This window comes from Cnephaeus nilssonii (genome assembly GCF_951640355.1).
Source record: "Cnephaeus nilssonii genome assembly, chromosome: 17".
Classification (NCBI taxonomy): Eukaryota; Metazoa; Chordata; class Mammalia; order Chiroptera; family Vespertilionidae; genus Cnephaeus; species Cnephaeus nilssonii.
Window position 1 is genome coordinate 24,303,879 of NC_137088.1, and position 26,588 is coordinate 24,330,466.

General features: G+C 41.6%; 1 protein-coding gene across 7 annotated transcripts in view; it reads left to right on the top strand.

Moving 5' to 3' along the window:
• ANKRD28 (ankyrin repeat domain 28) overlaps positions 1 to 26,588 on the top strand; it is a 142,503-nt gene that overhangs the window by 41,006 nt on the left and 74,909 nt on the right. For 5 of the 7 annotated variants that reach the window (XM_079794448.1, XM_079794447.1, XM_079794449.1 and 2 more), the window contains one exon: positions 24,551 to 24,634. In XM_079794448.1, the coding sequence (XP_079650574.1) occupies positions 24,551 to 24,634 (84 nt within the window). Of the gene's footprint in view, positions 1 to 21,603; positions 21,625 to 23,036; positions 23,176 to 24,550; positions 24,635 to 26,588 lie in introns of those variants that run through there. The other 2 variants (XM_079794452.1, XM_079794450.1) reach the window with 2 other exon arrangements.

A 26,588-nucleotide genomic window follows, 5' to 3' on the forward strand; every position in this document is an offset into this window, starting at 1 on the left:
CACCTTTTCCTTATTTCAACAATAGGAATGGACAAAACTTGATAATTTTAGATAGAATCTATACCAATAAAAGGGTAATATGCTAATTAGACCCTTGGCCTTCTGGACAAAGCCACAGCAGCTGCGAAGGCCAAGGGCTGGTGTAGCGGGAGAGGCAGGGCAGAGCCGGTGGGCCCAGGCCGGTCCCACCTGCACCATGTGGCCCTTCCATCCACAGAGGTGGTGCTCCCTGTATGCGTGTGTATGTGCGCGCGTGCGTGCGTGCGTGCGTGTGTGTGTGTGTGTGTGTGTGTGTGTGTGTGTGTGTGTTTTGGGAGGAGGGAGGGGCGTGGAGTCAGCATTTTTCTTGTCCTCCATTTACTAGTCTACCTACCTATAAAATCCTTCCTTCTCCAGAGGCGCATACCATCTAGGTTAGCCTTCTATTACTTGTTGCCCGCAGACTTGGAGCCTCCACAGAGGCTGGACGGGGTACAACTGTGGTGCCTCAACCTCCCACAGCCCCTCCCCCAGCCGACCTGGCCCCAGATTGCCCCTACACACACAAGTGGGCAGGGGGCGGAGCCAGTGCTAAGAAGCAAGGGCCAAGGGTCGGCAGCCCCAGCGACTGGCTTTGGCAGCAGCAGTGGGGTGATGGGGGTGGCGCCTTCCCCTGATCCTCCCAGTTGCCTCCTGCAGAGGGAGGCCATCGGGCCTAAGCCTTCAGTAGGACATCCCCTGAGGGCTCCCAGACTGTGAGGGGGGGCAGGCCAGGCTGAGGGAACCCCCTCCAGTGCGTGAATTTTCGTGCACTGGGCCTCTAGTTCTTTAATAAAGGGAACAAAAATATGAAAAATGTTCTAAACTATCTGAGTCATCACTTGGATCTTAAAATAGTTACTTTCAGTATTTTTGTCTCCACCCTTCTATGGTTTGAAATGAAAGATGTGTGAATCATTTTCTTTAGAATTTCCCAAACGATAACTACTTTGAAATGGACTTGGCGTATACAGTCTCAATTTGTTTGTGAAATAACTAGTGTACACTTCAGCTACTGATCTTACTGCACTTGTGGGAATTCCTTGGGCATCTCATGTAATTATTGCTTATAAAGGTAAACATTGGGTGACCATAGCAACTTATTTTTAAATTGAAAATTTTCTCCCTTTAGTCTTCAAAGTCCAGTAACTTGATACATTTACTCCAGTGCCACCACACTATAGAAATTAGAATGAATTGGAAATACCCTTCCTCAGTATTTTAAAGGGGAAGGCAGAAACTCATCCTGTTTAAAATAAAAATTTTACACTGTACTAATTTGTTAATTTTGAATTTTGCAATTAATAATGTAATTATGTTTCAGAAGTGTGTTTATCCTGGGCCTGGGTGTATAAGTCATATGGCATAGATGCTGGTAGTTAACATAAGTCCCAGTCAAAAATTATACTGATGAAGACAGATCACATAGGATATTTGAAAACACAACTTTAAAAAAACTCCATTTCAGTCTGGCCTTCAATCAAGTCTGAATGATGAGTACTTTTGCTTAATTTCAAACTACTTCTTGAGGTAATTAAAATTTTGAAGAAAGTAATCTAACTTTCAAAAATATTGCTTAAATACAGTGCTATATACTTGACAACCAAGTAGTTCTCCCCCCACCCCCACTTTTTCCCTAGTTTTGGCATATTGGGTATATTTTAGAAAACTACCTGTGTTGTTACATTTGGCTTAACATTTTTTGTTTTCATACTTTTGAAAGGAAATAATTGTTTCAAGACTCAAATCTAGAAACAGTCATTTGAATATTGATTTAGTCCTTAAGTTCTCATATATAACTTGAATCTACACTCTTCCTAGAAAGCCATCTCCTGTGTTAACTGAAACATAGTTTTCATAAGTACATGCTTCTCCAGAAGTCTTCTCAACTGTTCCTTTACTCAGAGCCAAGTCTATCTTGGGAATGTCTCTCCCCCCCTCCTCTCCCCCCCCCCCCCCCGTCCCTCACTCCCTCCCCCCCTCCCCTCCTTTCTCCCTCCCTCTCTCCCTCCCCCCTCTCTCTCCTTCACTCCCTGTATGCGTGCGTGCGTGCGTGCGTGCGTGTGTGTGTGTGTGTGTGTGTGTGTGTGTGTGTGTTTTGGGAGGAGGGAGGGGAGTGGAGTCAGCATTTTTCTTGTCCTCCATTTACTAGTCTACCTACCTATAAAAACCTTCCTTCTCTGGAGGTACATACCATCTAGGTTAGCCTTCTATTGCTTGTTGCTATTGTCTGTCAAATTTCACTCCCCATTGCTACATCTGGATCATAGTTGTCTCAGCCATCTAGGTGATTTCATTTCTTTGTAGATGACATTTTGAACATCATATTTTACAGTTTAACAACCTCCACAACATGAGCCTCTCATTTGGCTCTAGCCACATAACTCTAATGACTACATCTCATGTACTGAAACTATCTTCACTTCTGAATTTTTGCTATTTCATCTTAGGCCCCATAACCCATTACTTTCAACTGCTAAACACTCCTTTTCCTTTTCAACTTTATCCGTTCTCTTCCACCAACTAACTAACATCAACATCTTGTTTTTGAGGACAAAGATCCTTTCTTTATAACTCAAGATAATTTTTTCCAATTTCTTTTCAAAATCCACCCCCCCCCCCCATTTTCTTCTGTATCTGTGTGATCTTCCTTTATCCATTATTCTTTTTTCAGTTATTCCCTTGTCCTGACTCCCCCTCCCCCCCCCCCACCCCCGCTTCCCCCTTTTTGGACAATACTACATCTTCTAATCCATTAACACAGGATATCTTTCCATGTATTTATATCATTTTAAATTTCTTTCATCTGTGTTTTATAATTCTTAGTTTACAAGTCTTTTACCTCCTTAATTAAGTTTATTTCTAAAGTATTTTATTGTTTATGATGCTATTGTAAATGAAATTTTATTTTCAGATAGTTCATTCTCCACGTATAGAAACACAGCTAATTTTTGTTGATTTTTTTTTTATCCTGCACCTTTGCTGAATTCATTAATTTGTTCTAATGTGTGTGTGTGTGTGTGTGTGTGTGTGTGTGTGTGTGTGTGTGTGGTCTTAAGAGTTTTCTATGTAAGGTCATGTCTTCTGCAAAGTAAAATAGTTTTACTTCTTCCTTTCTGATTTGGATGCCCCTCCCTCCCTCCCTCCCTCCCTCCCTCCCTTCCTTTTTTCAATTCCAGTACTGTGTTAAAAATAATGAAGGTGAACATATTTCTCATGTTCATGATTTTAGAGGAAAGGCCTTCAGTCTTTTCATCATTGATTTGTGGGCTTTTTATATATGACCTGTATTATGTTAAGGTCATTTCCTTATTTCCTTCTATTCCTAATTGTTACAAGTTTTTATCATGAAAGTGTTTTGAATTTTTCCAGATTTTTTTTTGTATCTACTGAGATGAATATGTGATTTTTTAAGTCCTTCATTCTCTTAATGTCTTGTGTCACATTACTTGATTTCTGTATGATGAATCATGATCGCATTTCAGTATTTAAGTCCCACTTGGTCATGGTGCATGATCCTTTTAATGTGCTACTGAATTTGGTTTGCTGGTATTTTGTTGAGGATTTTTGCATCTAAGTTCATCAGGAATATTGACTTGTAATTTTCTTGTAGTGTCTTTATCTGGTTTTGATAATGCTGAATATGCTGGCTTCATAAATGAGTTTGGAAATGTTCCTTTCTCCTCAATTTTTTTTGAAGAGTTTGAGAAGGATTGGCATTAATTCTTTAAATGTTTGGTAGAATTTAGCAGTAAAGCCATCTGGTCCTGCACTTTTCTTATTGGGAGGTTTTTAATTACTAATTTAGTGTCCTTATAAATTACATGTCTGCTCAGATTTCTATTCATGATTCAGTCATGTAAGTTTTATGTATCTGGAAATTTATCCATTTATTCTAGGTTGAACAATTTGTTGGCATATCTTTATGATTTCCTTTTCCCCTTTGGCATCCTATCTAATAAAGAGTGAATATGCTAATTAACCATCATCACATCCTCACAAAGATGGTGGCGCCCACAGCCACAAGATGTTGGCTCCCAGTCCCCTCAGCCCCGCCGGGGTGGCACAGCCGGGCCCGCCCCCAGGCGGGTCTGGCTGCTCTGCGCGCCTGCCTCTGGAGTCTCCCAGTCCTCTCAGAACCCCAGCCTCCCAGAGCCAGCCCGAAGTGCAAGCAAGCCTCGGATGTCGGCTGCCCAGCCGCCCAGGGCTGCCTGAGGCTCAGGTAACCAGGGTCGGCCAAGGCTTGCGCTGCCGGCAGTGGCAGCAGCAGAGGTGTGATGGGGGCATTGCCTTCCCCTGATCGCCGGGTCGCCTCCCACCCCTGAGGGCTCCCGGACAGTGAGAGGGAGCAGGCCGGGCTGAGGGACCCCCCCCTCTTGTAGTGCATGAATTTTCATGCACCGGGCCGCTAGTCAATTATAATGTCTCTTCTTTCATTTTTATCACAGTTTAGCTAAAGATTTGTCAAATTATATTTTCATAAAAACAACTCTTTAGTTTTGTTAATTTGTTTTCCTATTGTTTTTCTGCTTTCTGTTTCATTTATTTCTGCTCTAATCTATATATATATATTCTTTCTTTTTTTTTCCTGCTAAGTTTGGGTTTAGTTTGTTCTTTTTCTAGTTCCTTGAGATGTTAGATTATTTTAGATCTTTGTTTTTTAATGTAGGTGTCTATCATTATAAACTTCCTTCTTAATACAACTGCTTTTGGTATATGCTATAAATTTTGGTATATTATTTATTTTATTTGCCTCAAGGTATTTTCTAACTTCCCTTTTGATTTCTTCTTTGATCCATTGGTTGTTCAAGCGTGTGTTGTTTAATTTCTACATATTTACTAATTTTCTAGTAATTTCTCTGCTATGGATTACTGTTTCATTCCATTGTGGCCAGAGAAGATATTTGCTATGATTTCAATCTTAAATTTGTTAAAATTTGTCATGTGACCTAAGATGCCATCTATCCTACAGAATGTTCTATGTATTCTTGAGAAGAAAGTATATTCTGCTGCTGTTAAGTAGAATGTCTGTTAGGTCCATTTGATCTATAGTGTTGTGCAAGCTCACTGTTTTGTTGTTGATTTTCTGTCTGGCTGTTCCATTCATTATTGAAAGTGGGATATTGAAGTCAGCTACTATCATTATTTTACTATTTCTCCGTTCAGTTCTGTTAGTGTTTACTTTGTATGTTTATGTGCTCTAATGTTGGGTATATTTATATAATTGTTATATCTTCCTGGTAAATTGACCCTTTTGATATTTATATAATGTCCTTTTATTTTTATTTTTTTGTCTCGTGACAGTTTTGACTTAAAGTCTCTTTTGTCTGATACAAGTTTAGCCATCTGTCCTCTCTTTTCATAACTGTTTTCATGGACTATCTTTTTACATTGCTTTACCTTACGTCTATGTATGTCCTTAAATCTAAAGTGACTTTCTTGAAGATGGCAGCAAAGTTAAACAACTAAACTGCCGCCATGCACAACAATTTCAAAAATACAACTAAAAGACAAAACGTCTACCACCCAGAACCACGGGAAAGCTGGCTGAATGGCAGATTTACAACTAAGAAGGAAAAAGAAAGGTGAACAAACGCGGAAAAGCTGAGGTACGGCGGCGCGCATAGTGGGCTGGTGGTGGGCGACGGGGCGCGTGGCTTTTTTTCAACCCAAAGGAAGACAAGCTCCCAATCAATCTGAAATCCAATTTCTGGGGACACGCGGGGGACCCAGACACCTACAGGGAGAAGCTGGACTCTCGGCCATCAGGTCGGAAAGTGAGAGTGACTTTCTTGCAGAGATTCGCCCAGCAATCAGTGTTTACTGCGCTGGAGCTTGGGATGCAGGGACTTGGAAATGCGGAAAGGCAGAGACGGCTGACGGTAGCCATCGCCGTTTGCCACGCCCTAGCCTAGTGATGCCCTGAGACCCCGCCCCGCACTTCTACAAACCCGCCCAGGCTCCACACAGCGGCTTTTGCATATAAATGGCCTGCCTTGTGGCAGCTTAACCAAATAAACTGCAGCTCCAGTCAAACTGCTCCAAAACTGCCAAACCCCAAGCAAAGAGGAGAAAACTAGTTCTTGCTGTAGCTCCTGCTGGGGGGCCTCAGACAGTAGCTGATCTGCACCCCATTGGAGATCCAGAAACTAGGGCATCTAGTGGTCGGTGTGAAACGACACCAGATTTCAAGCATGCTCGTAAGGGACACATTCAAGAGGCAGACTCAGTGAGCACCAAAGCCCTACTGGAACAAGTCCCGCCCCATAAATGTGTCTCCAGCACAGCAATTCTTCCTTTATAGACAGTGCGTCCTCACAGCCAATTGGCCTGGAGGTCAATTCCTCCCAGTGACACCAACAACAATCAAGACTTAACTACAACAAGGCTGTACACACAGTTCACTAAGGGGTGCAACAAGAGCATCCACCTCAGGTAACTGGGAGGCTGAGCCGTTAAACCAATGGGACACCTAGTACACAATGTTACCCTAACCAACTCAGGGAAGCAGCGAAAATGAGGAGGCAAGGAAACAGATCCCAAACGAAAGAAATGGAGGAGAACAAACGAATGGACATAGAGTTCAAAACCACGATTATAAGGTTTTTCAAGAATTTCATAGAAAAGGCCGATAAATTTAATGAGACCCTCGAGGATATGAAAAAGGACCAACTAGAAATTAAACATACACTGACTGAAATAAAAAATATTATACAGAGACCCAACAGCAGACTAGAGGAACGCAAGAATCAACTCAAAGATTTGGAATACAAAGAGGCAAAGGACACGCCTCCAGAAAAGCAAGAAGAGAAGAGAATTCAGAAAGTTGAAGATAGTGTAAGAAGCCTCTGGGACAACTTCAAGCGTACCAACATCAGAATTATGGGGGTGCCAGAAGAAGAGAGAGAGCAAGACACTGAAAACCTATTTGAAGAAATAATGACCGAAAACTTCCCCCACCTGGTGAAAGAAATAGACTTACAAGTCCAGGAAGCGCACAGAACCCCAAATAAAAGGAATCCAAAGAGGACCACACGAAGACACATCATAATTAAAATGCCAAGGGCAAAAGACAAAGAGAGAATCTTACAAGCAGCAAGAGAAAAACAGTTAGTTACTTACAAGGGAGTACCCATACGATTATCAGCTGATTTCTCAACAGAAACTATGCAGGCCAGACAGGAGTGGCAAGAAATATTCAAAGTGATGAATAGCAAGAACTTACAACCAAGACTACTCTATTCAGCAAAGTTATCATTCAGAATTGAAGGGCAGATAAATAGCTTCAAATATAAGAAATAGCTAAAGGAGTTCATCACCACCAAACCAGTATTATATAAAAAGCTGAAAGGTATTATTTAAAAAGAAGAAAAAAGTAAAGATAAAAATTATGAACAACAAATACATACCTATCAACAAGTGAATCTAAAAGTCAAGTGAATTAAAAATCTGAAGAACAGAATAAACTGGTAAACATAATAGAATCAGGGGCATAGAATCGGAGTGGATTGATAATTCTCAGGGGGAAAAGGGTGTCTGTGGGGGATACGGGAAGAGACTAGACAAAAATCATACACCTATGGATGAGGACAGCGGGGGGCAGGTAAGGGCAAAGGGGGGGAGGGAACCGGGTGGAGGGGAGATATGAGGGGAAAAAAAGGAGAAACAATTGTAATAATCTGAACAATAAAGATTTATTAAATTTTAAAAAAAGACTTTCTTATAGACAGCATATGTTGGATCTTGCGTCTTTTAACCCATTCAGCCACTCTGACTTTTGACTGCTTAGTTTAATTCATTTATATTTCAAGTAATTGTTGATAGGGAAGAAATTACTATTATCATTTTGTTCATTGGTTTTGCTCCTGTATTGTAGTGTGTGTGTGCTCCTTTTTTCCTGTCTTTTCTTTCTCTTTCATTGACTTTCTTGTATTGGTAAGCTTTTATTCCTTTTCTTTTGTGCTATTAGCATTTTGTTTATGGTAATCACAGGGCTTACATAAAACATCTTATTATAAATATTCTATTTTAAGCTGATAAATTCGATCTCATACAAAAATTGCACACTTTCACTTCTAACCCCCTACACACTTTGTTATTGATGTCACAATTTACATTTTCTTATCCTATCTAATAAAAGAGTGATATGCAAATTAACCATCACTCCACTACACCCACCAGCCAATCAGAGCGAGTATGCAAATTAACCCCAGCCAAGATGGCTGCGGCCACAGGGAGTAGGAGAGAGACTTGGGTTTCCCTGGCAATGGAGGAAGCCAAGCTTTCCACACACCCTGGTGGGCCTAGGCCTCCACTCAAGGGTACAAAGTTTCAATTATATAAGGTAAATAAATTCCAACAGAAATGGCAGCAGCCACGGAGCTGGAAGAGCAGGAGGCTAGGGTTGCCCCGGGCGATGAGGAAGCCAAGCTTCTGCAGCCCTGGCCAGCTCAGGCCTTCACTCCAGGCTACAAAGTTTCAATTATAGACGATACATAAATTCCAACAGAAATGGCTGCCGCCACAGAGCAAGCAGGAGGCTTGGCTCCGCTCCAGGCTACAAAGTTTCAATTGTAGAAGATAAATAAATTCCAGATACCAGGGCCACCGCTTGGGTCACCGGCGCGCGTGGCTGGCCTGCAAACCACCACAGGCCCCTCGGCCAGGCCGCCCCACGCCCCAAGGGCACCCCCACGCTGATCCGGGTCACCCTTCAGGGCAAACCAGCTGGCCCCCACCCATGCACCAGGCCTCTATCCTATCTAATAAAAGAGTAATATGCAGATTGACCATCACTCCAACAAACAAGATGGCTGCCCCATGTGGTCAAATATCCTGCCCCCATTTGGACACAAGATGGCCACCACAAGATGGCCAGCAGGGTAGGGCAGTTGGGAGGGACCAGTCCTGCAAGGGAGGGCAGTTGTGGGCGATCAGGCAAGCAGGGGAGGGCAGTTGAGAGAGACCAGGCCTGCAAGGGAGGGCAGTTGGGGGCGGTCAACCCTGCAGGAGAGGGCAGTTAGGGGTGACCAGGCCGGCAGAGGAGGGAAGTTGGGGGCAAACAGGCTGGCAGGGGAGCAGTTAGACATCAATCAGGCTGGCATGGGAGTGGTTAGGGGGTGATCAGGCTGGCAGGCAGAAGCAGTTAGGGGCAATCAGGAAGGCAGGCCGGCGAGCAGTTGGGAGCCAGCAGTCCTGAATTGTGAGAGGGATGTCCAACTGCCCGTTTAGGCCAGATCCCAGTAGGCAGAAGCGGTTAGGGGCAATCAGGATCAGGCCTAAATGGGCAGTTGGACATCCCTTGAGGGGTCCCAGATTGGAGAGGGTGCAGGCTGGGCTGAGGGACCCCCCCCCCCCGTGCACAAATTTCGTGCACCGGGCCTCTAGTATTGTATATCCTTGAACATCCTATATAATAAAAGGCTAATATGCAAATCGACTGAATGGTGGAACGACCGGTTGCTATGACACGCACTGACCACCAGGGGGCAAACGTTCAACGTAGGAGCTACCCCCTGGTGGTCAGTGTGCTCCCACATGGGGTGCGCCCCTCAGCCAGAAGCTCTGAGCTGGGCTCACGGCTGACAAGTGCAGCTGCAGTGGTGGGAGCCTCCCGCCTCCATGGCAGTTGGACATCCCCTGAGGGCTCCCGGACTGTGAGAGGGTGCAGGCCGGGCTGAGGGACCCCCCCCCCCAAGTGCACGAATTTAGTGCACCGGGCCTCTAGTATTTTTATAGAGTTACTTAGCCCTAATTGGGTAGCTTATATAGTTGGAAAGTAATCCTATACACCAAAAGGTTGCAGGTTCAACCCCAGTCTGGGTGTGTACAGGAGGCAGCCAGGTGTGTGTGTGTGTGTGTGTGTGTGTGTGTGTCTTTCTCTCACTCAAAAATCAATGAACATGTCCTCATTGAGGATAAAAAGAAATTATTTATATACCACCGTTACAGTATGACAATATTTTTTATTTGTCTGTATTTTTATCTTTAACAGCAAGTTTTATACTTTCATATGTTTTTATGTTGATATTTAGCATCCTTTCATTCCAACTTGATGAAATGACTTTGGCATTCTTGTTAAGTAGGTCTAGTGATGAACTCAGCTCTGGTTGTCTGGGCAAGTTACTATCCTTCCTTCATTTTTGAAGGATAGTTTTGCAACCTATATATATTACTCTTGGTTGACAGCTTTTGTCTTTCAGCACTTTGAATATATCATCCCACTGGCTTCTGACCTGCAAATTTTCTGCTGAGCTATCTCCAGCAGTTTTATGGGGGTTCCTTTCACATGACAAGTCTCTTTTCTCTTGGTGCTTCAAAAATCTCTCCATGTCTTTTTGACTTTTGACAATTTGATTTTAATGTGTCTTGGTGTGGATTTCTTTGAGTTTATGTTTTTAGGTGTCTGTTGGGCTTCATGGATCTGAATGTCCATTTCATTCCCTAAATTTGGGAAGTTTTGGGCCATTATTTCTTTGAATAAGCTTTCTGGACCTTCTCTATATCATATACTGCAACTCCACATGGGGTCCTGGAACCAATCCCCAGCAGATAATGAGAAAGGACTGAAGGTTTTGAGGAGTCAGAGTTATATTATACTCAGATTTTTGACTGTGTGGGGTCTCAGCACCCCTAACATCATGTTGTTCATTTGTATTTGATTACATAAAATATTGTTAAAATTAATTTTTACATTTTAAAAATGTGTTTTACCATTTTAAAACGTATTTGCTAGAAAATTTTAAATTACATATGTGGCTCACTTATTCTACTGTAGGCCCAATGCACGAAATTCATGCAAGGGCCTTGGCCCCGGCTCCCCGCCTGCCATGGCCAGGGGCCTCTGCCGCCTCTGCCTCGGCCCCTGCCCGCTGTGGCTTTGTCCAGAAAGAAGGACGTCTGGTCTAATTAGCATATTATGCTCTTATTATTGTAGATTAGATGGCACTTGCCTACACCTTGGGTAGCTAAACTATTATTCTTGTATTATAAATACGTTTAGTGTTTCATTTTCCTCTGAAATATAATCAGGGTAAATTTTGTTATTTTCTAGCTAGTAGACCTTCAGTTTTTTTGAGAAAGCACCCTTCTAATAAGTTGGAGGAGGAAAATATAACAACAGTGAAGTTTATGGATAACTTGATATAAGCCACAGGGTTTTTTTAGAGGATGGACGATTAGAAGGTATCTTTATATACCAACTAGAGTCCTGGTGCACAGATTTGTGCACCAGTGGGGTCCCTCAGCCTGGCCTGTGGGGATCGGGCCAAAACTGGCTCTCCAACATCCCCCAAGGGGTCCCGGATTGCAAGAGGGCACAGGCCAAGCCGAGGGACCCCACCGGTGCACGATAGGGCCAAGCAGGCCGCAGGAGGGTTCCAGGGCATGTCCAGCCCATCTCTCCCAGTTCCGATTGGCCGGACCCCAGCAGCAAGCTAACCTACCAGTTGGTGCATCTGCCCTCTGGTGGTCAGTGCGCATCACAGCAACTGGTCAAACAGTCGGACACTTAGCATATTAGGCTTTTATTATATAGGATAACAATTAATAAACTCATGGTGCACTCTTATCAAAGACTGAATTAGTAACAGGTATAGTCCAATTGATCCTTGAACAACACAGGTTTGAACTGTGTGGGACAACTTCTATGTGGGTTGTTTTTTCTCCTCCAATAAATACTGTGTGCCTTTAGTATCTATGGGTTTTACATTCATGGATTCATCCAACTGCAGTTTGAAAAACAGTAATTTTGCATTCCCAGCCGCGTAGTGAAAATACTGCTTGCAAAGGTTCCCTTTTCTTCATATTCTTGCCAACACTTATCTCATCTTTTTTACACTAGCCATCCTGACAGGTAGGTAAAATCTCATTGTGGTTTGGCTTTGCATTTCCCTAATGCTTAATGATGTTGAGTACCTTTTCATGGACACATTAGCCATTTGTATGTCTTCTTTAAAGGGCTTACATAAAACAGCAACTGGTCAGTCGGACACTTAGAATATTAGGCTTTTATTATATAGGATAACAATTAATAAACTCATGGTGCACTCTTATCAATGACTGAATTAGTAACAGGTATAGTCCAATTGATCCTTGAACAACACGGGTTTGAACTGTGTGGGTCCTTGTCCATTTTTGAAATCAGGTTATAATTGACCCTTGAACAATGTGGGGGTTAGCCCCAGCAGTCTGAATTACATAGATAACTTTTGACTTTACCAAGATTTGATTGTAGTCCTCCCTCAGTTTTCCGTGGTGGATTGGATCCAGGGCACCCCCTCTCCCCCAGTTACCAAAATCCTCAGATGTTCCAGTCTCTTATATAAAACTAGTAGCCCGTTTGCACGAAGATTCGTGCAATAGACCTTCATTCACCTGGCTGCCTGCACCAGTTTTCTGCCGGCACCAGGGACCCAGGCCTTGGCTGTGGCCACCGCCTTCTGCCTTTTTCAGGGTCGGTGGCCTTGGGCTCCGCGGCACCCAACATCCTTGCTAAGGATCGCAGGAGCCGACCCCCAGTGGTTTCCTGCGATCCGTGCAGGCTGCCCACTGGTGCCCAAGGCCGGGAAAGCCTCCGCCCCAGGCTTTCCCGGCCTTGGGCTCGCCGCACCCAGCGTCCCTGCTACCGATCACAGGAGCCGACCCCCAGTGGTTTCCTGCGATCGGTGCAGGCTCTCCGCTGGTGCCCAAGGCCCGGAAAGCCTCGGCCCCTGGGACCCCCGGGAGGGGCAGGAGGGGCCGGGCCACGCCCCCCCAGGTGGCCGATTGACCCCCGGACCCCCGGGAGGGGCGGGAGGGGCAGGACCACGCCCTCCCAGGTGGACGATCAACCCCGGGACCCCTGGGAGGGGCGGGAGGGGCCCGGACACGCCCCCCTAGGTGGCCGATCGCCCCAGGCACCCCCCGGGAGCGGCGGCATGGGCCCGGCTACGCCCCCCCGGGGTGCCGATGGCCCCAGGCACCCCCGGGAGCGGCGGCATGCGCCCGGCCACGTCCCCTGGGGTGCCGATGGCCCCAGGCACCCCCGCGAGCAGCGGCATGGGTCCGGCCACGCCCCCCCGGGGTGCCGATCGCCCCAGGCACCCCCGGGAGCGGCAGCATGGGCCCGGCCACTTGGCACCACCATCTTGAACTTCTCAACGGCGGATATGCCACCCGGAGTCCCGCCCCCAGCCTCCTGCCGGCCCAATCATGGGCATAGCGGAGGTGCGGTCAATTTGCATGTTTCTCTATTATAAGGTAAGATGGCATAGTACAATGTATATGGTTAGCCCTTTGCATCTGTGGATTTCCATTCTCAGATCAAAAGGCCTGTTTAAGCCCTAGCCAGTTTGGCTCAGTGAATAGAGCATTGGCCTGTGGACTGAAGGGTCCTAGATTCCATTCCGGTCAAGGGCACATGCCTGGTATGTGGGCTCGATCGTGTGGGGCGTGCAGGAGGCAGCCTATCAATGATTCTCTCTCATTATTGATGTTTCTCTCTCTCTCTCTCTCTCTCTCTCTCTCTCTCTCTCCCTCCCTCCCTCCCTCCCTCCCTCCCTCCCTCCCTCCCTCCCTCCCTTCCTCTCTGAAAATCAATCCTACCTAATAATAGACAAATATTCAAATTGACCATACCTCCAACACACCCACAAGCCACGCCCACCATCCAATCAGAACGAGTATGCAAATTAACCCAACCAAGATGGCTGCAGCCACAGAGAGCAAGGTTTCCTAGGTAACAGAAGAAGCCAAGCTTTCCGCCTGCCCTTGCCAGGCCTAAGCCTCCACTCAAGCTACAAAGTTTCAATTATAGAAGGTAAACAAATTCAAACAGAAATGGCGGCAGAATGGAGCTTGAGAGAGCAGGCCAGGGTTGTCCCCGGCAACAGGGGAAGCAAAGCTTTCCGCACACCCTGGCCGGGCCTAGGCCTCCGCTTAAGGCTACAAAGTTTCAATTATAACCCCAACAGAAATGGCTGCCGGCCGCAGAGAGAGCCCCAGGCTTGGCTCCGCTCCAGGCTACAAAGTTTCAATTGTAGAAGGAAAATAAATTCCAGATACCAGGGCCTCCGCTTGGGTTGCCAGGGGGCATAGCCGGCCTGAAAACCACCACAGGCCCCTCGCTCAGGCCGCCCCACGCCCCAAGGGAGCCCCACCCTGATCTGGGACACCCTTCAGGGCAAACCAGCTGGCCCCCACCCCTGTACCAGGCCTCTATCCTATCTAATAAAAGAGTAATATGCAGATTGATCATCATTGCAACACACAATATAGCTGCCCCCATGTGGTCAAAGATCCTGTCCCCATATGGACACAAGATGGCCACCACAAGATGGCCAGCAGGAGAGGGCAGTTGGGAGGCACCCGGTCTGCAAGGGAGGCAGTTGAGAAGGACCAGGCCTGCAAGGGAGGGCAGTTGAGAGGGACCAGGCCTGCAAGGGAGGGCAGTTGGAGGTGATCAACCCTGCAGGAGAGGGCAGTTAGGGGTGACCAGGCCGGCAGAGGAGGGAAGTTGGGGGCAAACAGGCTGGCAGCGGAGTGGTTAGGGGGTGATCAGGCTGGCAGGCAGAAGCGGTTAGGGGCAATCAGGAAGGCAGGCAGGCAAGCAGTTGGGAGCCAGCAGTCCTGGATTGTGAGAGGGGTCCCAGATTGGATAGGGTACAGGCTGGGCTGAGGGACAACCCCCCTCCGTGCACGAATTTTGTGCACCGGGCCTCTAGTAAAAATATATTTGTGGGGGGGGGAGGGGCCTGTTTAAGATCTCTGGTTGATTGAATCTGAATGTGAACCTCTACAAGCATGTCATGCTTGCTAGGATATGGAAGGCCAAGTGTATACTTACTCAAAAAACTCTGCATATACGTGGCCCCGTGCAGTTCAAGCCCATGTTCAAGGGTCAACTGTGTTTTATTTTGTATTTTTTTGGTGGTTTTTTTTTGTTGTTACTTTTGTTTTGCTATTGAATTGTATGAGTTCCTTATATATTTTAGATATTAACCCATGATCAGTTTTACGGTCTGTAAATATTCCTTTTCATGGTTGTCTTTTTATTTTTCTGATGGTTTTCTTTGCTGTGCAGACTTTTTAGTTTGATGTAGTACTGCTTGTTTATATTTGCTTTTGTTGCCTGTGCTTTTGATTTCACTGAAAAAATCACTGGGTTGTGTAACGCCTTTGAAGGTGAAGGTCATATGTGACATTTTGTAATCTCTTGGCATGGTAGTTATACTAGAGTGGAAATATTAATATTAAATATATGTTTAGTCAGTTGCTATTGTAATTTTGGTGAACATTTTTAAAATAAGGTATTCTTACCAAAGGTTTTTATGTTATTTCAATGTACTGGAGTTTGAGGAGGATTGAACCATAAATCACTATCCTTTGGGAACTTTTTACACCCTCCTGGAATTAGGCAACTTTAAGATTGTTAACACTGTTTTCACATCATGAGGGTAGATGCTAAGATACAGACTTTGGATTAAGATTTGAAACCGATTTAGAGCTTGAAGAGACCTTTGACCTAATATAATAAGTCATATTCTTCAGTTTATAATTTGGAAACTGAAGAAGGCCCAAATTGCCTAAACTCTAGTAGGCACTAATTGCTTAAGTCAAAACCTGGGAGTTGTTTGTGAACACTCCTTCTCCCTCATTCCTACATCCAGTTCAAAGCAAAGCATGATGACATTCTTACTTAAAAATTGTTAATAACTTATTGATCAATTAAAAATATAAATTTTATAACTTGGCTTACAAGGCCTGGTGTAATCTGAGTTTACCTATTTCTCCAGCTACATTTGCCATTGTCCCTCATGATTGTTTGCTCTAGCCATGTGGGCCTTCCTCTAGTTCCTTCCCTTCTAATTCTTTTTTCTTCTACAGTTTATCACAGTTTGCAGTTATATAATATTTATTTTTGTGTAAGCTCCATTAGAACAAGGATTGACATTTTAATTTCCTCAGCCTAGCAGAAATCCTGGCACATAGTAGATGATGAATAAATATAGATAAATGGATGAGTCATTGACTGACAAGATGTTACCAAGTTTCTATTTCCCGGATACAAATTGGATAATAGTACCTACCAGAGTTGATAGAGAATTTAGTGAGAATATTTGTGATAAATGTTTATTTTCTTTTCCCTCTGCTGGTTTTTCTTTGCTTACTCAGGATAATGTAGTGAATTGTTCTTTGAGCTGTTTTCTGACCAGTTATTGTTTCTGTTACAATTTGTTGCAGCTAGTGTTTGTAATTCACTTTATTTGTTGAAAACTTAAGCAGTTATTCTGTACTAGAGTGTGGAGGGTGGAAGAACAGGACTGGAAAGATACATACCCCCTGATTAATAACTAAAGGAAGAGTAAGGACTACCGCTTAGAGTTAGGTTCAGCTCCAAGTAAAAGAGACAGAAAATTACAATGATTAAACAAGGCAGAACTATTTCTCTCTAAAAGTTGGGACGTATGCTGTCCAGGGCTTCATGGCAGTTCTATCTCACAGTCCTCAGGGACGTAGATCCTCTCTAGCCTACTGTTTGAGGAAGTAGGGTGGATATGCCATTTGTCCTTTTACGTTTTCTGGAAGCTACACAACACCTCTGCTTAAAATACTGGTCAGGATTTTGTCATGTGGCTCTCAGCTGCAAGGGAAACTGAGAAGTGTAGTGTTCTTTGTGAGGCTCTGTACTTACTTAAAAACTGGATTTTTTTATTTTTTTAAAAATATATTTTATTGATTTTTTACAGAGAGGAAGGGAGAGGGAGAGAAGAGAGTTAGAAACATCGATCAGCTGCCTCCTGCACACCCCCCACTGGGGATGTGCCCGCAACCAAGGTACATGCCCTTGACCTGAATTGAACCTGGGACCTTTCAGTCCGCAGGCCGAAGCTCTATCCACTGAGCCAAACCGGTTTCGGCATAAAAACTGGATGTTTTAGTAGAGTGGAAGATGAGAAGAATGAATGCTGAATATAGGTATTTGCAAAGAACACATCAGATTAATAATATGTAATACTAATAATGTGTTAACGATATGTAATATATAATATTAATGATGGAAGGATTAACCATTTACTACTTAATCATCCTATATAATAAAGAAGTAATATGCAAATTGATTCTCATGCTGTCACACAAGATGGCAGCCCCCATGTGGTCAAAGATGGCCACCACAAGATGGCTGGCAGGGGAGGGTAGTTGTGGGCAATCAGGCCATCAGGGGAGGGCATTTGGGGGGGACCAGGCCTGCAGGGGAGGACAGTTGGGGGTGACCAGGCCAGCAGGGGCGGGCAGTTGGAGGGGACAAGGCCTGCAGGGGAGGGCAGTTGTGGGCAATCATGCAGGCGAACAGTTGGGAGCCAGCAGTCCTGGATTGTCAGAGGGATGTCTGATTGCCGGTTTAGGCCCGATCCCTGTGGGATCCCAGTTGGACATCCCCCGAGGGGCCCCAGATTGGAGAGAGTGCAGGCTGGGCTGAGGGACACCCTCCCCTCCCACCCAGTGCACAAATTTTGTGCACCGGGCCTCTAGTTGTAACATAACAGTTGAGTCAAACCACTTGATCTTCAGGTAATGTTGGTTGTCAGCCATTTTGGAAATATGACTGGGTAAATGTTTTTAAATGACCTAGGTTATAAATTCATTACATGCAGAAAATTAAATTGGACCTTTTAAAAGGATTTTGAATTCATCATTTTTTAAATACACAGCTGACCCTTGAACGATGTGGGGTTGGGATGCTGACCTTCCCTCTCTCCTGAATAGTTGAAAATCTACATATAATTTTTGACTCTTATTAGTAGCTTAACTACTAATAGACTACTGTTGACCAGAGGCCTTACTGATAATATAAACAGTCAATTAACACATGTTTTTATGGTTTATATACTGTATTCTTACAATAAGCTAGAGAGAAGATTAAGAAAAGCACAAGGCAGAGATAATACATTTACAGTATTTATTGGGGGGGGGCGCGAACCCACATGTAAATGGACCTGTGCAATTCAAACCTATGTTGTTCAAGGGTCAACTGTGTGACATTTTTGCAGTGGCTGTACTAATCACATGGAAATCTGACCAGCATCATAGAAAGCAACAATTTCTTAATTTTCCCCCTCCTTCTACCCCATTTTCTTTTAAATCTGTTCATAAGTCTTTTTCTAAAGTACACAGATGAAGTATAGTTCAAGATGATAGTTTAGGTCCTGGCCAATGTGGCTCAATTGATTGAGCCTCTTCCCATGCTCTGAGAGGTTGCTTGTTTGATTCCCGATCAGGGTTCATACCCAGGTTGTGGGCTCCATCCACAGTAGGGGGCGGACAGGAGGAAATCGATTGATGTTTCTCTTTCTCCCTCTTCCTTCCTCTTTCTCTAAAAAAACCAATAAAAACTTTTTTTTTTAAAGATGATTGCTTAGGATTCATGAATTATGAGAAATGTTTCTGAAACATGGTTTGAACTCACTTCCTTACTATCCTTCACCATAATACATGTAAACTAGCTTGGCCCAGAGTAGTTACTTAATCCTAAAGTGAAGTATTTTATTCTGTGATAATCAACATGGGTTTGCAGATTTGTAAGAGATAAATTGAGCTTTGGATGGACTCTCTATGCAAAAAGGAAAAAATCATGTGTGTCAAAAAAATTAGGAATCTAAAATTATCTTTCAGGATGTTAAATTTTATCAGTAAAATGAAGGTTAAATGCATTTTACCATTCCTTGATTTGGTAAAGAGTAGGAGTAAGCTTTTGATAGGATACATTTTAGCATAAAGCACAGGAGGTTAATGATTGGAAGGATTATTTGGCTTTGCATTTCCCCAATGCTTAATGATGTTGAGTACCTTTTCATGCACAAATTGTTGGTTTACTAAACACAGTATATATAATTTGACCTAAAAAGTAAGTGCCTCAAGAAATAAACCACAGTCCCTTACCATTGTTCAACTACAACAAAAACAAAACACACAAACAACAACACAATGTTGAACTTAAGTTTGCACAGACTTTGTCCATATGTTATAAGTACGTTCTCCATCTGTAATTTCTTAAATACTTATTTATTACCTGTCTCCTTTTCAGACCCTTCAGTCCCTGGCTGATGCTCCATCCACTGAGCCAAACCAGCTAGGGCTACAGTATTTCTTCTAGATAAAAAGCTCTGGAAAATATAGGCTCTGGAAATTTAGGTAGTTTGCCCAAAGACACATAAATAATGGAATCAGAATTTGAACTCAAGGTAGGCTGACTCCTGAGCCCTTAGTTTTAGCTGGCATCCTATGTCATCCTATATCATTCTATCCTATATAATAAAAGCCCAGTGACCGAATGGTGGAACAACCGGTTGACTAGTTGTTATGATGCGCACTGACCACCAGGGGGCAGATGCTCAATGCAGGAGCTCCCACAGTGGGATGAACAGCACTCCTGCAGTGGAACAGCCGCTCAGAGGGCAGTCCCACAGCTGCTCGGCTAACCAGGATGAGCCCCGCACCAGTGCCCAAATCCCGTGCACCAGGCCTCTAGTTGTTTTATATCCTGTCAACTTCTACATTTAAATTAGTTTGCCTACTAAGCTTTCAAAACTCATTTTGTACCTTACTGCCTCCTGTGTTTTCTGATTAAAGTGTGTGTGTGTGTGTGTGTGTGTGTGTGTGTGTGTGTGTGAATCCCCCCTATTGTGTTTTATAATTTTGCCATTCTTAGTCTTGTGATATAATATAATTTATTTCAGTGAAATTATTGACAGTCGAAAGAAAGTGGAAGGAAACAGTATGTATATAACACAGTCCCTGCCTTCAAGTACCTTGTTTTCTGCTTAGGAAAGACCTAAGTATGGAAATTAACTTAGAACAAGAAACAAGATATACCTGCTTAAGTCTCATGAATTTATTTATACATTGGATACTTTGGAACAAGTTAAAATTTCCCATAAAAATATTTTTTTGGGGGGGGCGGGGGTGGGAAAGAAAAAAAGAGAAGATAGAATATTAGGGTATTGTTACTATAGTGGTTTCATTTTCAGATATTTCAAATATCAAAATGATATTTTTTATTTGGTTATATGGAGGTAGTTAACATATTTGTATGTCAAAATATTTGCATGTCTTTAATTTGATCTTATCATTTTATATATCTTAAAATACAATTAGGTAAATTGTTAGCATATTTTAGTATCTTGATACAGCTATATCTGGGTTATAGGTTTTTTTCATAAATTGATATTTAGTGGTTTTTGTTCTTAAATTCTTGCATACTTAATATGTAGCATGCTGGGTGTTTTTTTGTTTGTTTGTTTTCTCCATGTTTTGGTAAATAAACTGGCTTAAATTAATGTGGTAAGACTAGCCCTGAAGTACCCATTTAAAAATAACTTGTTTGGGAATATTATCGCAACAAATAGTATATTCCTTTGTTACCCAAACCTTTCACAACCACTATAGGTTGCAAAGATCTTGAGAGAGTGTGTGTGTGTACATACACTCAGTGGAAGCAGTCTAGATTGGAAAGAGCATGTGTTTGAAGTTAGGCACAACTTTACTAATTTGTATGACTTTGGATAAAACATTTAATTTCTGAGTCTGTTTTTTCCTGTATAATATGAGAATGTAGCAAGGTTAATGTGCTGACAAAGTACAGCACCCTAGCACATCATAAATGTTCAGAATAACTGTTATGTTTATTAATAAAAATGCTAGTTGATAGAAGAAAAAAGAAAGATTGAAGGGGAACTATGGTATTGCGTTTGTAATTTTTCTGTTGGGAAATAACCCCATTGGTTGAGTAAACAGAAATGGAGGGGAGAAAGCCAACTATAAATTGATAGTTTTTGAGACTTATTTGTACCTTTGGGAATATTAATTTTATAGGGGTGGGAGATTTTTTGCTTTCTTTGTGTTACCCTTTGCCTTTAACATAGATAATTCTGTACCAGGGACTTTAAACAATAGTTTTATGTTTTTAACAGATTTTAAGACTTTATTCCATTTTCAGAAGGGAAGGTAGAATTATTCCATTTCTTAGGTGAAAATTCTTATGATCCATAGAATTTTAGAATTAAGGTTTCTAACTTATGAAATTTTATTTTTTTTCTTTAAAAATATGACTTGATTAAATTCCATAATATAAAAATGGTTAGTAAATCTTAAATTTATTTTGTTTCAACTTCTTTGCATCCTTGGAAATAACATACATCTGCTAGATTTTAAATGGTCTTGGTAAAAAATAAGAATAAAACCTTAGGTTCATGGTTTTTATATGTTCATAAAATATTTCTCCTTCATTTCTAATTCTCTTATTTAGGTTCACTGAAGACATTCTTAATGCAGCTGTCATTACAGGGTTAAACATTTGCTTTATTGTAACACACAAAAACAGTTAAGCTGTTTGAAATTGTTTACTTGCTAAAACCAGTGTTAGTCAGCAGAGGCAGTACACCAGATTTCCTTGTGGCTTTTAGTGGAAAATGTTAAAAGCGCACTCATTTTTCAGTTATAGAATTTTTCAGTTTGGTCTGGATTAGTCAGAGAACTGGCATGAACCTTCTAATTGTGAAGGCAGTCCAAGTGCACTGTTTTTTCTACTGCTAGAGGAAGTTACATCTCGAGCAGTAGCTCAGATCTCTGGTAAGTGTAACATGTGAGCATTACTAGGCATTTCATTCTGCGGTGCTGCAGTCTTTGCTGTTCAGACTGTTACTCAGTTGGAATGCGACTGTGGGGCCAGTCCTGAAGTTCTATAGATATTGTTTAAGGACCTACTCGTTTAGAGGTGTCGGTGGCGTTTTGCAAGATCATCTGAGTACCAGGGAAGCATCTGAAATCTACTGAAAAGGATAACTGTAGCGGTTTTCACAGTGGAAGGAAACTGTATTGGCACCGAGGCAGATGATTGAATAAAGTAGTTGGCTCGAAGAAGATGCACAGTCTGCTGTTTTTTCCTCTGAATGAAGACTATTTAGTGGAAGCTGTATTCATGTGGAGATCAAAGGAAACACTGGAATGATAAACTACTGGGGTTTTCTCTCTCTCTCTTTTTTAAATGAAAAGCCTGAAGCGGTAATTTGAGCTCAAATGTCTTCTGATTCCTTCTCGGCCTGCCTGTTCTATTAGGATTCCCGCTAGCACCATTTCTGCCTGGTGTCGGTGCCCTTTTGCTGGAGCAGCCACAGACAACTGCCTGATGAAGAAAGAATGAACGCTCTGCCTTGCTTATGCTATCGATGGGAATAAAGCTATCTGTGTTTCCTCTATTATATGGAATATCTGGATTAATCAAGCTGTATTCTAGTACCAAGAGTCCTATTGTCTCGTGATCTGACTCATCGCATGTAAATGTACTGCAGCTTTGCTATTAATGCAGAGTGTTGTGTTTTTTTTCTTTCCCAAACACAGAAAGAATTGTCAACCTCTGAGCTGCATTTAAAAAATTTGTGCTGAGCTCTAGATGTTTTTTCTTTTCTTTTTCTGGATAGTGTCGCTATTAAGCCAGTGAAGCTGAAGAAATGAAGACAAATTAGAAGTGGAAACAGAATAATGAGAGTTTAATTTTAATTTTCAATTATAAGCAAGCCAGCTACTGGTAACTATATGACCTTGCAAGCAAGAGTGGGTATAGCTGTAATTATCTCTGTCACAGCAGTTGTTTCTCATTTCATTCTGCATTGCGTGGTGGTGTCACCCAAAACAATGATCTTTTATGCAAGTAAATTTCTATGAGACAGAGCAATATGAATATTTTGGTAGAGGAAAAATATTTTTAAATGAGCTTGTACTCCTTTTTAGTTAATTGACATGTTGATGTGAAATTTCTTTAAGTATTGCAATCACCCAACAGAAAATAACTGAATTTTGTTGGTTTTAGGAAGTTATAAGTTATGTAGTCATAATTTTAAACTTCAGTTTTTCCGGTAGTACTTATTAACTTAAAAAAAAACACACAGCTGTGCTGTTCAGAGAATGATTCTAAGTGTCATACAGAAGAGGAGGAAAAACTACTTGTGCTCTTCCATCTGTGACTTTTATTACATAGCTGGGAATCTAGTGTTTGAAAAGAGCGAATGAGTCGAGTGTGTATTGTTGTTTTGGAGGAGGTAGAAGATGAATCTCCTGCCATTCATTTCTAAATTGCCACAGGAAAATAAATCCCTACATGCTCCACCTTCTGGGAATGTATTGGTAAGATATGAGAGTTTATATGTTTACTGTATTCTACTGAACTAGTAGAATAAATTTTATTTTTTAAGAATAAAGTTAGTTTCCACTAGTTTCATTAAAAACCCAAATAAAAGCAATGTAGATATATAAGTATGCAATATTGTATATAAAATGCACACATCTCTGAGTTTTACTTTTTCAGATGTTTAGATAACATTTTAGATTTTATTTGCTATCTTTTAATCTCTTTAAAAGACTTAAAAAAATAATTGAGAATAGTAGTTGTGGCAACCATGTTTCTGTTTTCATTTTGTGGTTTTAAAACTGATGTAATAAGAATGAAGAGCTCTATATTTTAGGAAAGGTTGACTACTGCCAGCAACACCGAGGCATGGTCTTTTCTATAATGAATTTTATGTATCTACATGCAAAACTTTTTATAGGAAAAGACTCAGACTTTATTCTTAACCTTATTTTTAATGTTGTTGTCAATTGGCTTCTTTATTTGACTGGTATAATATGATATCTTATCAGAGAGGCCATGTCGTTGATTGAGAAATTGTTATATTTAGACATGCACGTGTTTGCCTCTTGATCAGGTATACAATTATTTTTGGTCTCCGAATAGTAGTGATTTTCACCAATTGCCAGCTTTTCTTTAGATTTATATCTTTATACATGCAATGCTGACCCATGCAAATACTTTGATGCCACAAACAGAACTTTTCAAAGAGGCCTTCTTTGCTGAGCCTCAAACTTGTCAAACTTCTTGTTTGATAAGTTGTGTCCAAAAAGTAGAAGTTGAGATTTCACCCTTGTATTTGGCAGTAACTTTCTTTTTACCATATATATAAACAAAAGGCTTGCACTTGTTATATCACCTAGTTTTGGTAATTTTGAATTGATTTTTTAAAATTAGGCCTCCCCCCCACCCCCACAAGGAGGAATCATGTATTTTCATGTGATTTGACTTCATGAAACTTTTGGTTAATATCAAAAACCAAATGATTATTGTTGCTATAGGGAAAAAAATTTTTAGATTGAAAAGTTATGTGGAGCCCTGGCCAGGTATCTCAGTTGATGGGAGCATTATCCCATACACCAAAAGGTTTTGGGTTCGATCCCCAGTCGGGGCTCATATGGGAAGCAACCAATCTGTTTCTCTTTCACGTTGATGTTTCTCCCTGTCTGTCTGTCTCTGTCTCTCTCTCTCTTTCTCCCTCCCTCCCTCTTCCTTTACTTCTCTCCCTCTCCCCGCTTCCTCTCTCTCTAAATAAATCAATAAAAACATATCCTCGGGTGAGTATTAAAAAATAATTTTAAAAGTTATGTGGAAATATCTTTAGAATCATCCATGTGCTGTGATTAATGTTTTTATTACTCTCTTATATTTTAGCCATCACTGGTGCAAGCTATATTTAATGGAGATCCTGATGAAGTTCGAGCACTAATATTTAAGAAAGAAGATGTTAACTTTCAGGTAAAACAATTAATTCACTGATACATGCCTTTAAGCCTACTTTTAAAACCTTTTTCCTAGAGTTATGATTTTTGTTAAAAAGACATAACAATTCTGTAACAGTTGTTTTAAATGAGGTTAAGAAGCATCTTGGGGCAAAAAAGGAAGGGACTGGGCATATATTCAGAGTAATGACTAAAATACAAGAGAATTAGGAGCCTGTGAAGGGCCTTTGTTCCCCTGGCTTTTTACTTTGAAATTTTTCACAGAAAAGTTGAAAAAATACTCTGAATATATTTTGCCACATTTGCTTTATCCAATTTACACAGATTATATATATATTTTTTTACATGTACATACATATATTTTTTCTTCTACTGAATCCCATTTGAAAGTAAGTTGTAGACATCTTGACACTTCACTGTTCATTTCTTATATGTATTTCAAATGAGGGTTCTTTTTTGTGAACTCAAAATAAAGACATTTTTATTAAGTTTGTATTATATCTAACTAGATTATAAGATGAGATTTTTCTGTAAATAATTCTGGTAAACATACACAAACACTCATCTGTTAGTCTCTTAGTAAAATAAAGAATGACACATTGTTTGAAAAGTCTCTAAATTTAAAAAAATAGTGGATTTTAAATTCAGAACTGGCATAAAGGAGAGTTTTAGGAAAAAACAAGTATATGGATAAATTTCCTCTCTGTGTGTTTTCCAGTGGCCAGTAATTTCTTTAATTTACTGAACTGAGGCTGAAAATAGATAATCTATATATACATATAAAAGCCTAAGCGACTGCTACGACTGGATGACTGGCCAGTAGTTATGATGTGCACTGACCACCAGGGGGCAGACACTCAATGCAGGAGCTGCCCCCTGGTGGTCAGTGCGCTCCTACAGCCAACCTCCCGCTGCTGGTCAACCTCCCGCAGTCTTCCCCCCCCCCACCCCCACCCCAGGCTGGCTGGTCCCAATGGGCCCCATTTGGGACTGGGGCAAGACGGCCCTGATCAGCCCTGATTGCTGGCTAGGCCGAGGGATCCCACCCGTGCACGAATTTGTGCACCAGGCCTCTAGTTTACTATAATGTCAAATTCATTAGTCCTCTGAATTACAGAGTGTGGGAGGAAGATCATGATTCATAGAGTCACTATAGCAACACTAAAATAGATGACCTGGAAAGGATTGGTAATTCTAAGAAAACCCTGAAAGCTCATCTTGAACTCTCATCTTCCATTCTTTCATGCAACATTACTGTGATCACTTAATGTTAAGTAGATGTAAAAAGTATTTATTTGATATTTTAAAGGTGGATTATTTGAATAGATTTGAATCTTTAGCTAAAATTCATCTAGCATAGGGTATTGATCAAAATGCTATTATTATATTTCCTAAAAGATTATTCCTAATCCATAAAAGAAAATTACGTTTTCTTTTTCTCCCAAAGTTTTTAGTTTTTTACTTAAAATTTTTTTTAATTTTTTACTTTTTTGAAAAATTGTTGACTGTATTACAGCTATCCCCCATTTTCCACCCTTTGCCCACCTCCATCCAGCCCCCATCCCCCCTTCTCTCTGGCCATCACTACACTGTTGTCTGTGTCTATGGGTTATGCGTTTTTTTTTGCGCGAATACTTTCACCTTCTTTCATCCAACATTTTCCCCTTAAACCTTCTTAAGTGAAGCTTTTTAAGTTTATATTAATTGGAAACATGCACCTAATTCAAGATTTTCTTAATTTTTATTTTTAGTTTAAATGAAGTGCCTGGTCACTTTAACTAATTGAGATATCCTGGAGAGTCTACTTTTCGTAAGATAGAAAATAATGACTTATGAAAAGGAGGAAAACAGCTTTCTGTTCTGTTTAACTCTAGGTTTTTGTTTTTTTGTGGTGGTTTGTTGTTGTTTTTTAGTACTAGCAAATCATATCTTGGTGAGAAAATTTGGACTATAATTCTACTTACCATGAT